The sequence below is a fragment of the Monodon monoceros genome, unplaced genomic scaffold (assembly GCF_005190385.1).
Source record: "Monodon monoceros isolate NGI ecotype Baffin Bay Population unplaced genomic scaffold, NGI_Narwhal_1 Super_Scaffold_16, whole genome shotgun sequence".
Taxonomy (NCBI): domain Eukaryota; kingdom Metazoa; phylum Chordata; class Mammalia; order Artiodactyla; family Monodontidae; genus Monodon; species Monodon monoceros.
The window spans coordinates 7,364,871-7,377,148 of record NW_021703772.1 but is presented as its reverse complement, the minus strand read 5'-3'; the positions used below and the strand labels follow the sequence as shown (position 1 = coordinate 7,377,148).

General features: G+C 38.5%; 1 protein-coding gene across 4 annotated transcripts in view; it reads left to right on the top strand.

The window, feature by feature from the left end:
* The window catches only part of GIGYF2 (GRB10 interacting GYF protein 2), a 126,302-nt gene that overhangs the window by 78,452 nt on the left and 35,572 nt on the right, over nt 1–12,278 (top strand). For 3 of the 4 annotated variants that reach the window (XM_029224768.1, XM_029224769.1, XM_029224771.1), the window contains 6 exons: nt 36–195; nt 5,508–5,674; nt 7,128–7,190; nt 8,786–8,877; nt 9,941–10,048; nt 11,056–11,156. In XM_029224768.1, coding sequence (XP_029080601.1) covers nt 36–195; nt 5,508–5,674; nt 7,128–7,190; nt 8,786–8,877; nt 9,941–10,048; nt 11,056–11,156 — 691 coding nt within the window. The remainder of the gene's footprint in view (nt 1–35; nt 196–5,507; nt 5,675–7,127; nt 7,191–8,785; nt 8,878–9,940; nt 10,049–11,055; nt 11,157–12,278) is intronic. The other variant, XM_029224770.1, reaches the window with a different exon arrangement.

Genomic DNA, 12,278 nt, shown 5'->3' with positions numbered 1-12,278 from the left:
GTTTCCACAATTCATTTTTTTAATTTTTCCCTTAGCAAGCTGAGAAGATGGTGGCTTATCTGCAAGACAGTGCACTAGATGATGAGAGACTGGCATCAAAACTGCAAGAGCACAGAGCTAAGGGAGTCTCAATTCCATTGATGCATGAAGCAATGCAGAAGTGGTATTACAAAGATCCTCAGGGAGAAATTCAAGGTAGGTTGTTCCATCCTCCTTTATGTACAGAAGTATGCCATTACCTCCAGATTCTGTAGGATGGTAATTATTTAATGTTAATTTGTATACTAGTAGAACGAAAGTCAGTGCTACCGGCTTTCTTCATATATAGAAGGCTTGTTTATAGGTTCCCTCCATTGTACTTTACGGTTTCAGTGATGGGAGGGAGTCTAGTGAAAACAATTTGAATACAAGGCAGAATGTGATGACTAATATGATAGGGTTGTAAACAGTATGCTTAAGACATCCTCATTTCTGGCATGTCAGGTATCAACTAGGCAGTTGAGTTTCGTACATTCACTGTATTTCAGTCTCCCTACCATAAAAAAAGATGATGGCAGCCATCTTGGAAAACATTGGTTGGATGTTTCACTGAAGTGGAGTTGATATCATAAATGATGAAGAACTATTTGAAATATCTGAAGAAAGAGTACCGTATTATAAACTGATTGCTTAAAATATGTATATGGTGCATGTTAGAGTAGAATGGGGAGAGAATGCTGTGAAGGACATTTGGTTGATTTTTCATTTCTGCTTTTGAAGTTTTTGCTTATAACCTGAAATTCGTTGTTCACTCTATTAGTGTCAGTTTCATGATAATGTTTTACCAAGTACAGCCTGTGACCTCTCTCTAACATCATTATTCCCTTTCTGTCCTCGGTCCCCCTACCCTGCTTTATTCTTCTTCATAGCATCTGTCACTACCTGGCACTGTATATATTTGTTCATGATCTCTTCACATGCCTGTAGAATCTGTTGTAATTAAAACATATACAGGTGTGTGTTTTAATTTAATTTACTCTGAGATAATTATAGCTTCACAAGCAGTTGTAAGAAATAATATAGAGATTCCATGTACCCTTTACCCAGTTTCCCCCAGTGGTAACCTCTGACAAAACTGTAAAACAATACTACATCCAGGATATTTTGTTTTTTTAAAATGTTATTTATTTTTGGCTGTGTTGGGTCCCCATTGCTGCACGCAGGCCCTCTCCAGTTGTGGCAAGCGGGGGCCACTGCTTGTCATGGTGCCTGGGCCTCTTATTGCGGTGGCCTCTCTCGTTGTGGAGCACGGGCTTCAGGCACGCGGGCCTCAGCAGTTGTGACATGCAGGCTCAGTAGTTGTGGCTCATGGGCTCAGTAGTTGTGGCTCACAGGCTCTAGAGCGCAGGCTCAGCAGTTGTGGCGCACAGGCGCAGCTGCTCTGCGGTATGTGGGATCCTCCCGGACCAGAGCTTGAACCCGTGTCCCCTGCATTGGCAGGCAGATTCCCAACCACTGCACCACCAGGGAAGCCCCAGGATATTGACATATTGATACAGTCAAGATTCAGAACAGACTCTGAACAGTCTTTAACAGAGCAAAAGTTTTAAATTTTGATGAAATGCAATTGATCAGTTTTTTTCTTTTATGGATTGTGCTTTGGGTATTAAGAACTCTTTGCCGAGCTTCACATCCCAAAGGTTTTTTCCCCCAAAAATGTATAGCTTTATGTTTTACACTTAAGTTGGTGTTCCATTTTGAGTTAATTTTTATATAAGGTATGGAACTTAGGTCAAGGTTTATTTTTTTTGCCTATGGATGTCCAGTTGTTCTGGGACCTTTTGTTGAAAAGTCTGTCTTTCCTCTCCTGAATTGTTTTTATACTTTTGTCAGAGTTTAGTTGAGCATATTTGAGTTGGTCGATTTCTGGGTTCGTTATTTTTTATTTATTTATTTATTTTTTGTGGTCATGCTGCACGGCTTATGGGATCTTAGTTCTCTGACCAGGGATTGCACCCATGCCCACTGCAGTGGAAGCGCAGAGCCCTAACCACTGGACTGCCAGGAAATTCCCTGGGTTCTTTATTTGATCGTTGTGTCTGTCCCTCCAGCCAATACTATGTAGTCTTGGTTACTATAGCTATAGAGTAAGTCCTGAAATTGGGTAGACTGATTCCTCTTATCAAAAGAGCATTTAGTTTTTCTAGTTTGCTTTTCCATATAAATTTTTGAATAATCCTGTCTATATTTACCAAAAATCTTGCAGAAATTTTAATAGGGATTATGTTAAGCCTCTATATCATTTTTTTTTAAATGTATTTTATTTTTGGCTGCGTTGGGTCTTTGTTGGTGCGTGCAGGCTTTTCTCTAGTTGTGGTGAGCGTGGGCTACTCTTTGTTGCAGTGCACAGGCTTCTCATTGCGGTGGCTTCTTGTGTTGCGGAGCACGGGCTCTCGGCGCGCAGGCTCAGTAGTTGTGGCATACGGGCTTAGTTGCTCTGCGGCATGTGGGATCTTCCCGGACTAGGGCTCGAACCCGTGTCGCCTGCATTGGCAGGTGGATTCTTAACCACTGAGCCACCAGGGAAGGAAGCCCCCTCTGTATAATTTCGAAGAGAATTGACATCTTTACCATGTTGAGTCTTCCCATCCATGAACATAGTATGTCTCTCAGTTTATTTAGATCTTTGATTTCTTTCATTAGCACTGTGTGGTTTTCAGCATAGATTCTGTACATGTTTTGATGAATGTATACCTAAGTATATGATTTTTTTGAGCAATAGTATATATTATATTTCAGTATCTGTTCACTGCTACTATATAGAATTGAGTTTTAGATGTTTGTCTATTCTGACATTGCTGAGCTCACTTATTAGTTCTAGGAGTTGTTTCATTAGAGTCCATAGGCTTTTCTGTGTAGACATTATTATTGTCATCTGCAAATAGGGACAGTTTTCTTTTTTCATTTCCAATATGTATGCCTCTTATTTCCTTTTGTTGCCTTACTGTGTGTTCCAACACTGTGTTGAATAAGAGGGGTGAGAGCTGACATACTTGCTTTGTTTATCCTACTTTCCTATCTTAGGGGAAACTTTAATAATAATTAAGTGGTAATGTTAGCTGTTGAGTTTTTGTAGGTACTGTTTATCAAGTTAAGGAAGTAACAGCCTTTATTTTGAGAGCCTTTACCATGATCTGATATTGGATTTTGTCAAATGCCTTTTCCTCTGTTGATATGATCATGTGATTTTTCTTTAACCAGTTAAATATGGTAGATTACATTGACTAGTTTTTGAATTTTGAACCAGATTTGCATCCTTGGAATAAACTCCATTTGGTCATGCTGTGTAATTCTTTTTATATATTGCTGAATCTTACTCAGTACCATATTGTTAAGGATTTTTGTGTCTCTGTTCCTAAAGGATATTTTTGTAGTTTTTTGGGTTTTTTTTGGTATTCTCATTGTCTGGTTTTGGTATCAGGGTAATATTAGCTTCATAAAATGAACTGTCACTTATTTCCTCCCCTTCTATTTTATGGAAAAGATTATTTAGAATTGGTGTTAATTGTGTGTGTGTGTGTGTGTGTGTGTGTGTGTGTGGTTCTTTTAAATAGTTTGTACCTCTTACTTACCCCTATATTGCCCCTCTCCCCTTCCCTCTTCCCACTGGTAACCACTAATTTGTTCTTTATGTCTGTGAGTCTGTTTCTTTGTGGTTATATTTACTAGTTGTATTTTTTAGATTCCACATGTAAGCGATATCATACAGTATTTGTCTTTCTTTGATTTATTTCACCAGTCCATCCACATTGTTGCAAATGGCAAAATTTCATTCTTTTTTTTATGGCTGAGTAGCATTCCATTATATATGTATATACCACATTGTCTTTATCCATTTATTCTAAGTGTTGATGGACACTTAGGTTGCTTCCATATCTTGGCGATTGTACATAATGCTTCTGTAAACATAGGGGAGTGTGTTTCGAATTAGTGTTTTTGTTTTTGTTTTGTTTTGTTTTTTTGATGTATATACCCAGGAATGGAATTGCTAGGTTACATGGTAGTTCTAGTTTTAGTTTTTTGAGAAACATCCATACTTTTGTCACAGTATGTTAATTCTTTAAATGTTTGGTAGAATTCTCCAGGTATTTTGCTATCTTTGGAGTGTTCTGTAAATGTCAATTAGATCTTATTGGTTGATGTGGTGTTGAATTCTGTAGTCTTTCTGATTATCTGTCTAGTTGTTCTATCAGTTGTTCTCGTTGAATTCTTCAACTTGTGGATCTGTTCTGTGTCTCTTTTCAGCTATCAGATTTTGCTTCACATATTTTGCAGTTTTGTTGTTTGGTGCATGCATTTTGGTGGATTGACCCTTTATTATTATATAATGTCCCTCTCTGTCTCTGGTAATTTTCTTTGCTCTGAAGCCTACTTTATTAAATACTAATATAACCACTTCAGCTTTCTTTTGATTAATGTTTGTTGGATATATCTTTTTCTATCCTTTCATTTTATACCTGCCTATATTATTATATTTTAAGTGACTTTCTTGTAGATAGCCTGTAATTGGGTCATGTTTTCAATTGTATTTATTGGACCATGTTTCTTGTTGCTCACTTCTTCAGCTCCAAATTTGGGAAGTGTGAGGTAAAATGAAAACCCAGGGAATTCACCACCAGCTGGTTCCTCAGGCTCCAAGGCCTCTAGTCAGTCTGCTGCCTTCTCTCTACCTGTAGGAGTCTTTTTGTTTGTTTGTTTTATATGTAATGTCCAGGGTTTTTAGTTGTATTTGGCAGGAGGAGCAGGGAGAAGTACATCTATTCCACCTTCCCAGAGGTGGAAGTTCCAGGGCTTGGTTTTGTTTACTGCTGTATCTTCCTGCCTGGACCTGTGTGACTGGTGTTCAGTAAATAGCTGCTGAATCAATGGTTATTGATAGTGAGTTTGTTAATTTTATGTATAAAATATTCGGTTATTTCTTATTGTAAAACATCTAGAGATTGTTAGGTTTTTTTTTTCCCTTACCAAGGCCAGATTTAGTCTTACCTAGATAAATAAATTATAATTTTTCTTAATTTAATTCATTGTTGTTTATATTTTGCCTAACCTCCAGTAAACTCTAACAGAAAATGAAAATTAGAGAAGAGGATATTCAGCCCTTCATATTTATTTCTCTGTGCTACAAAGTCTAACAAACTCTAACTCTTTTTAGTGTTATGCTTTTCTGACAAATGAACTTTAGAGATTGAGTTGGAGACAATTATGCTCCTTAAAATAATTAAAACACTGCTGAGAAATTGGGATGTGTAGACATAGGCTTATTTCTAAATTGTTTCTATAGTATTTTATTAGTTTGAGGCCTGTTCACCACTTTTTGTGATAAATTAAGATGTTATACAAGATATTTGATAGGTGCCACCTGAAACAGATCGTTACCTCTGGGTGAGGAGCAGACCCTGGAAATATATTTTTCCTCTTTAGCTAGAAAGGATTCTTACTGCCTTTCTGTTTAATTAATGCTGTTGTAGGTCCCTTCAATAATCAGGAGATGGCGGAATGGTTTCAGGCGGGCTATTTCACTATGTCTTTGTTGGTGAAGAGAGCATGTGATGAAAGCTTCCAACCTCTTGGTGATATCATGAAAATGTGGGGAAGGGTTCCTTTCTCTCCTGGACCAGCTCCCCCTCCTCATATGGTAAGTACCTTATGCTTCACCCAGAACACATAGTGGACACAGAAGCACTTGCTTCTCTTTGTAAACAGATGTTACATCTAATGAAGAAGAAACTAGTTCCTTGTAAGTAATTAACTGAAATGGCAATGGGAAGTCTGAGTCAGAGACTACATACCTAGCTATAATGATCTTTTCAAAACTCAAATACCTGTGTACCTGTGTCTGTCCTTCTCTGTCTCTCTGTCTCTCTGTCTCGCACGCACGTGCACACACAAAAACGCCCTCCCTCCCTCCCTCCCTCCCTCCCTCTCTCTCTCTCTTTTTCTCTCTTTCTCTCTCAAGAAACAGAATCCTGCAGTAGCTTTCCATCAGGTGTTGAAAGGAGAACATCTTATCCTGGCCTCCCTACCAGGTCACGCATGTTCTGGCTCCTTACCTTTCTAGGTTCATTCCAGAGCTTTGACCTTTATCTGCTGTGCTTCAACACAATTGACTTAGAGTTTCTTGTTGCCTTTAGTTAGAATGCACATTCTCCTCTCCATTTATTTGCCTCTTGCTTTCTGACTTCCGGAGTTCTTAAATTTGAGTTTTGCCTTAAAGCAAATGTTACTAATATAAAATTCCATTGCTTCAGAATATTTTGAAGACTTTTTTATTTTTTTAACATTCGTTACTGATATTTTAACTAAAGATTAGATCATAACGTAACCCTTTTAGTATGCTGACCCTGGAGTGCCTTTGAAGGGGAAGTCTTTTTCTGCAGCTGCTCCTGGGCCTCTCCCTGTTTAGTTCCTTTTGGGGGGCTTTGGCTCTGTGCCTCTCTTTTGCTTCTCGAGGTTGGAGTGTCTGGTTGCTGGCCATAGTCAAAAACCTGTAGTGTGAACACTGGATTTCTACAGTAATATCCATTGATTTACTCACCAATTATATATTGAAGATCTGTGCCAGGGCTGTGTTAGGTTCTTACGTGATGAAGATGAATAAGTCAGTCACAACATCTGTAGCCAAGAGTGTTCATAAGTGAGAACAATGGCTACCAAACAAAGATTTTTATGTCACTACTCTGTACACTTATTAATGTGCAGGTATATCTGAAACACGTTTCACAAAACATTTGGTGCCATGTACATATTTTCTTTCCGTTTCTTTTCTTTTTTTTCCCAATGTGTAAATGTTGATCTTGACCTAGTAATTGATTTCACAATCCAGTAATTGATTTTACAATCCACTGATGGGTTAAGACCTCCTATAGATTGGAGAGCAATGAAAATTCCTAGGTGAGGGGAATCATTCCTGGCATTTCTGTTGTAAATCCAAAGAAAAATTGTATTGTGTATTACTGTATATAAATTGTATTTTTACCACCTACTCAGAAATTGGGATGGGTTTTTATCTTGCATGTTTCAGCGCTGAAAGCTGATCACTTGGAGCTTGGCATGCTTGCTCTAATCCATTTCCTGACTTCCAATTATAGGGGCTGGACCTCAGTCAGACCCACTTAAGGGGAAAATCCATGGGAAGCTCTGCTTCCTGTCAGGTATTGCCTTTGCCCTTAAGTTAATTTTAGACTAACCTAGTGTAGCTTCTATCCATGAATATTTAATAAGAAAGAAAAAGTCCTTTAATTTCAGATGTACCTCACCCCAAGTAAATCATATATCAAATGTTTTTTTCCAAACTATAATCAGTGTGTAATAAGGATATAAACTGTTCACTAATGATTTGTCTAAATTTAGTCTATGTCATCCTTATGCTTTTATTTCTACTATCTTTACTTCACTTTTCATTTTTTTTTCCACTATTAGCTTTCCAAAATTTAAATTCCAGCCGTGTTATTTGACATATAAGCTAAAAAACAGGGTTTTACTACAGCTTACTTAAAAAATTTTTTTTTTTTTTGGCCAGTGTGCGGGACTGCAGTGAAGCACGTGGGCTTCTGTCTAGTTGTTGCGGGCTCCAGGGCGCGTGGGCTCTGTAGTTTGTGGAACGCGGGCTCTCTCGTTGAGGCACGTGAGCTCAGTAGTTGTGGCGTGCGGGCTTAGTTGCTCCGCGGCATGTGGGATCTTCCCCGACCAGGGATCGAACCCACGTCCCCTGCATTGGAAGGCAGATTCTTTACCACTGGACCACCAGGGGAGTCCCAACTACAGCTTATTTTTAAACTCATGGTGTATTAATAGCAATAGAAACACCTAATTTTTGGATAGAGAGTTAAACAGTTTTCAGAGCTCTTTTATGTTCCATTTAATTTTACATTTCTCATCCCCTTTAAGAAGACATACTAAGAAAACATACTTATATACTACCTCCCTGTAATTGTTATGTGTCATTATAAAATCCTACCATAAGATTTAATTTTACTCCTTTCTGTTTTGTCCTACTTCTCTAATTTCTCCATAATCTCCAAATTTATAAATCACTTTTAAGATTGGGAGAATTATACATTTATTTAGTTACAGCAATAACTCTGGAGTACAGTACAACATTCAGCTTCAAGGGCAGGAGGGGAGAACAGCAGCTAAATAAGGAGCCTTTCTCACCTTAGGGAATCTCTTATAATGCTGACACCACCTTCTTCCACTAGATGGCACTAGTTTCTAAAGATGCCTGATTTTTTTTTTTTTTTATGAATTTATTTATTTATTTATTTATGGCTGAGCTGGGTCCCCGTTGCTGTGTGCGGGCCCTCTCCAGTTGCGGCGAGTGGGGGCCATGCCCTGTTGTGGTGCGCAGGCCTCTCACTGCTGTGGCCCCTCTTGATGCGGAGCACGGCTCCAGGCACACGGGCTTCAGCAGTTGTGGCACGTGGGCTCAGTAGTTGTGGCTCGCAGGCTCTAGAGCTCAGGCTCAGCAGTTGTGACGCACAGGCCCAGTTGCTCTGCGGCATGCGGGATCCTCTCAGACCAGGGCTCGAACCCGCGTCCCCTGCATTGGCAGGCAGATTCTCAACCACTGTGCCTCCAGGGAAGCCCTGATTTTTTTTTTAATAGGTGTTTTGGGTTTGGGGTGTAAAGGTGGGGCGGGATGTGAAGGTCTAGGTTTCATTTTCCTTTCAGATGTAAGTACTAAGTTGCTTTTAGGCTCTTTCAGTTTATTCAGTGGTATTTCTTTCCTTCACCCCTTTACTCCCAGGGAGAGTTGGACCAGGAACGACTGACCAGGCAGCAGGAACTCACAGCCTTATACCAGATGCAGCACCTCCAGTATCAGCAGTTCCTAATACAGTAAGAGCAGTAACGTGGTTGGGTGCACTGCAGCACCAAAAGGGCCTTTAGATATAATCTGCTCCCAAATTTCACCGTTTACAGCAGAAAACTTTAATAGGATACTTCAGTCTTCAAATCCAGCTAGTGGCATGTTACCATTATACATTCTAAGTTTGGTCTTACCTTGTTTCTTAAATACCAGAAGTTTGTAGAAGATGACACATAACTATAATTTTGCAAGATCTTTAGCTCCTAAAGCAAGAATCAACAAACATTTTAAGAACTAAGTGTCTTCTAAATGGCTCAACTTTGAATGCTGCAGAGAAAAGACAGATGAGGGGGCAGGAAAGAAGTAAAAGTTTATACTATTAGTAGTGGTATGGAATGATGGTAGTCACTTAGGTTGTGGGTCTCTTTCATAGAAGAAGTAAGATTTGCTATCATCTGGTGCAGAGGTTGGCAAACTGGCTGGCTACCTGTTTTCATAAGTAGAGTTTTATTGGAACAGAGTCATACCCATTTGTTTGTGTATTATCTATGGCCACTTTTGCACTACAGAGGCAGAATTGAGTAGTTGTGAATGTCCTGCAAAGCCCAAAATATTTACTGTCTGGCTCTTTACAGAAAAAAAATTGTCCACCTCTGATCTAGTGAAAAAAAATCTTACCTAAAATTTTCCAAGCTGAAACGTATAAATTTGAGGATTTTTATACAAGTGATTTTATTTTTGCAAAGAGTTCTTCATGTGGAAATAGCTGTTAGTTTGAATCTGTTTTATTTCTCGTTTTCTAATAAAAGGTTACTGTCATCTTAAGGGAACTTTCCAGTTTTGGGCATTTCATTAATTTTTTTTTTTTTTCTGTTCTCTTTCCACTCAGAAGCATGCCATCTATTAGTTCAGTTCTTTCTAGAATAAAGTACAGAACTGTTTGTGTGACTATTATGAAGAATTGTAAAAATATATTTGATAGCTATTTCTAATGGTGTTTTTTGTTGGGGGGGCCTGAACTTTGCTTTTAATGTCTCAGTAAAGTGAACTAAATGTGGATAGACAGGTTATACTGTGTTTTACTTTTTGAAGACAACAATATGCACAAGTTCTGGCTCAACAACAGAAAGCAGCACTGTCTTCCCAGCAGCAGCAACAGTTGGCACTTCTTCTCCAACAGTTCCAGGCACTAAAGATGAGGTTGGTGGTCGTTTCCATGATGTGTCACATTGTGTGTGTGTGTTTTAAAGAAAGAGAGGAAAGGAAATTTTTTGTGTGTTGTGTGTAAAAATAGAATATAGTTTTAAAAATAATAATAATGAAGTAAAGCATTTATTTGGTCTTTTTACTCAGAGGATAAATTTTGAATAATAACCAAAGAATACTAAGAACGCTTGAAAAGCAGTGTAGGCTCATGGAATCAGCAACAACAAAAAAATGTAGTCGATAAGTTCAATCTCATTTTTACCTGTGATGTCTCAAGAAAGATATTAACAATGCCACACAGGGTTATAATTTTCCAGACCCAAAAGCCATTAAGGTAGGTCTAAGGAAAAGGAAATTATGCTAAAAGTCTTAAACTCCTGCTGTTTCAAGTTAACATTCAGGGTAGTATGTGTTGTGTCTCCTACAAGGAGATGGGCAAGGTGGTAGGTCTCCTGCACGCCTCCTGCAGAGGTGTCAGTCACTGCTGTTAAAAACTTTACTGTCCACTTTAACCAGAACCTTTTATATTTCTCTTTTGAGCCATAACCCATTCTGCAGGTAGGCAGGTTAGGTGTTCAGGTCTCCATTTTAAAGATGGGCAAACTGGGACTCAGAGTGGCTAAAGGACTTGGTTGACATAATACACAGAACACTTCAGAGACAGAATTAAAATGCAGACCTTTTGACTTAAGGTCTGTGAGTTTTTTCATGATAACATGATGCCTCTGTGACTCTCATTGAGATATTCTGGATTTTTTAAAGACAGTACGCATATCCATTATTTGGAAATCAAAATTAGCTAATACCTCGAGGGTCCAGAAGTGTGGTTATCTTGCCTCTATCCTTTTTCCTTTCCTAAATGTTTTGGTAGTGTTATGTTTTAGTTAAAACAATGAAGTTTTCTGGCCAAATAACCTCAGAAACCTACAAATAACCTGGAAATACCTCTTTATTTTCGTGGATGACAAGAACAAGTTAATTTTCTAATTTCCCTTTTGCAGAATATCTGATCAGAACGTCATTCCCTCAGTAACTAGGTCTGTGTCAGTGCCAGATACTGGTTCTATCTGGGAACTCCAGCCAACAGCCTCACAGCCTACAGGTAAAACCGTAGATTGGCCTTTAGTATAGCTCCAAGGATTTAGACTCGTATAACTTATAATTCCGTTTTTTAAAAAGCATATCAGTTTTTCGACGTGTTTTGTATTGGATATTAATAAAAAGTGAGTTTTTTGTTTTGTTTTGTTTTGAAAATAGCTGTTAAGGAGTTGCTAGAAATTACTTAGTAGGTAGATTTCTTGAACTTTAGTCAGCCTCTCTTTTTTTATGTTGTTCTAACCACTGTAGAAAGTCTTTTGAATTGTTTTTATTCTCTTCACCAGAGTGAGAAAAAGAGTAAGTTAAAAACATAAGTAACGATGATCTATTCTTTTGAGTCGAGGGTTGATGAGTAGTTTAACACTGCAGGTACCCAGAAATTTTGGGAATAGAAAAGGCTACCCTTACCTCATTCGCTCATCTTTTTGCATCAAATTGGAAAATTTAGGGCTGGGATTTTTGAAACATTTTGATATTGGTGCAACGCTTCTGTTTCTTAAGGTCTGATCCATGCAGAGGTGTGGGTAGTTTGAACCATAGATAGTCCTTACAAGAGGTAAGGGCCATGGGCTCTGATGGGGTTTTCTTTGAACCATTGAGCCATTCATGTCATAGTTCTCTTGCTAACATTGACCCTGGGGATTATGGCAGGAGAAGGACTGATTATTATCTCTTATCAACTCAACTTCCCATGCTGTATGTACCTTATTTTTTCTTGGGAGTCATTTATAGTTGTTAGATGTTAAAATAGTCTTCACTTTTTAAAAAACTATAAATACCTTATTAAATATTTTCTCTCTTCAGGTATGATGCAATTAAGGTTCTTTACAAACAGTCCATTGGTTTTATGCAGACAATAGTTTATAGTCCATAAATAGACTATAATAGGAATGTAGGAAATAGAGAATGCTGAAAAGTGGTGTCAGCAAACCTTACAGGCAATAGGAAAACAGGCTCAGAAGCCTTTATCTGTTCATTTACTTTGATATCAGACCCTGTGCTGCCTTTCAGGTCAATAGGACCCAGTGTCATCTGTGAGACCTGCCTGGCCTTTCCAGAGTACTCCCAGCTCCAGCTGTTCTCTCTCTCTCTCTCTCTCTCTCTCTCTCTCTCTCTCTCTCTCTCT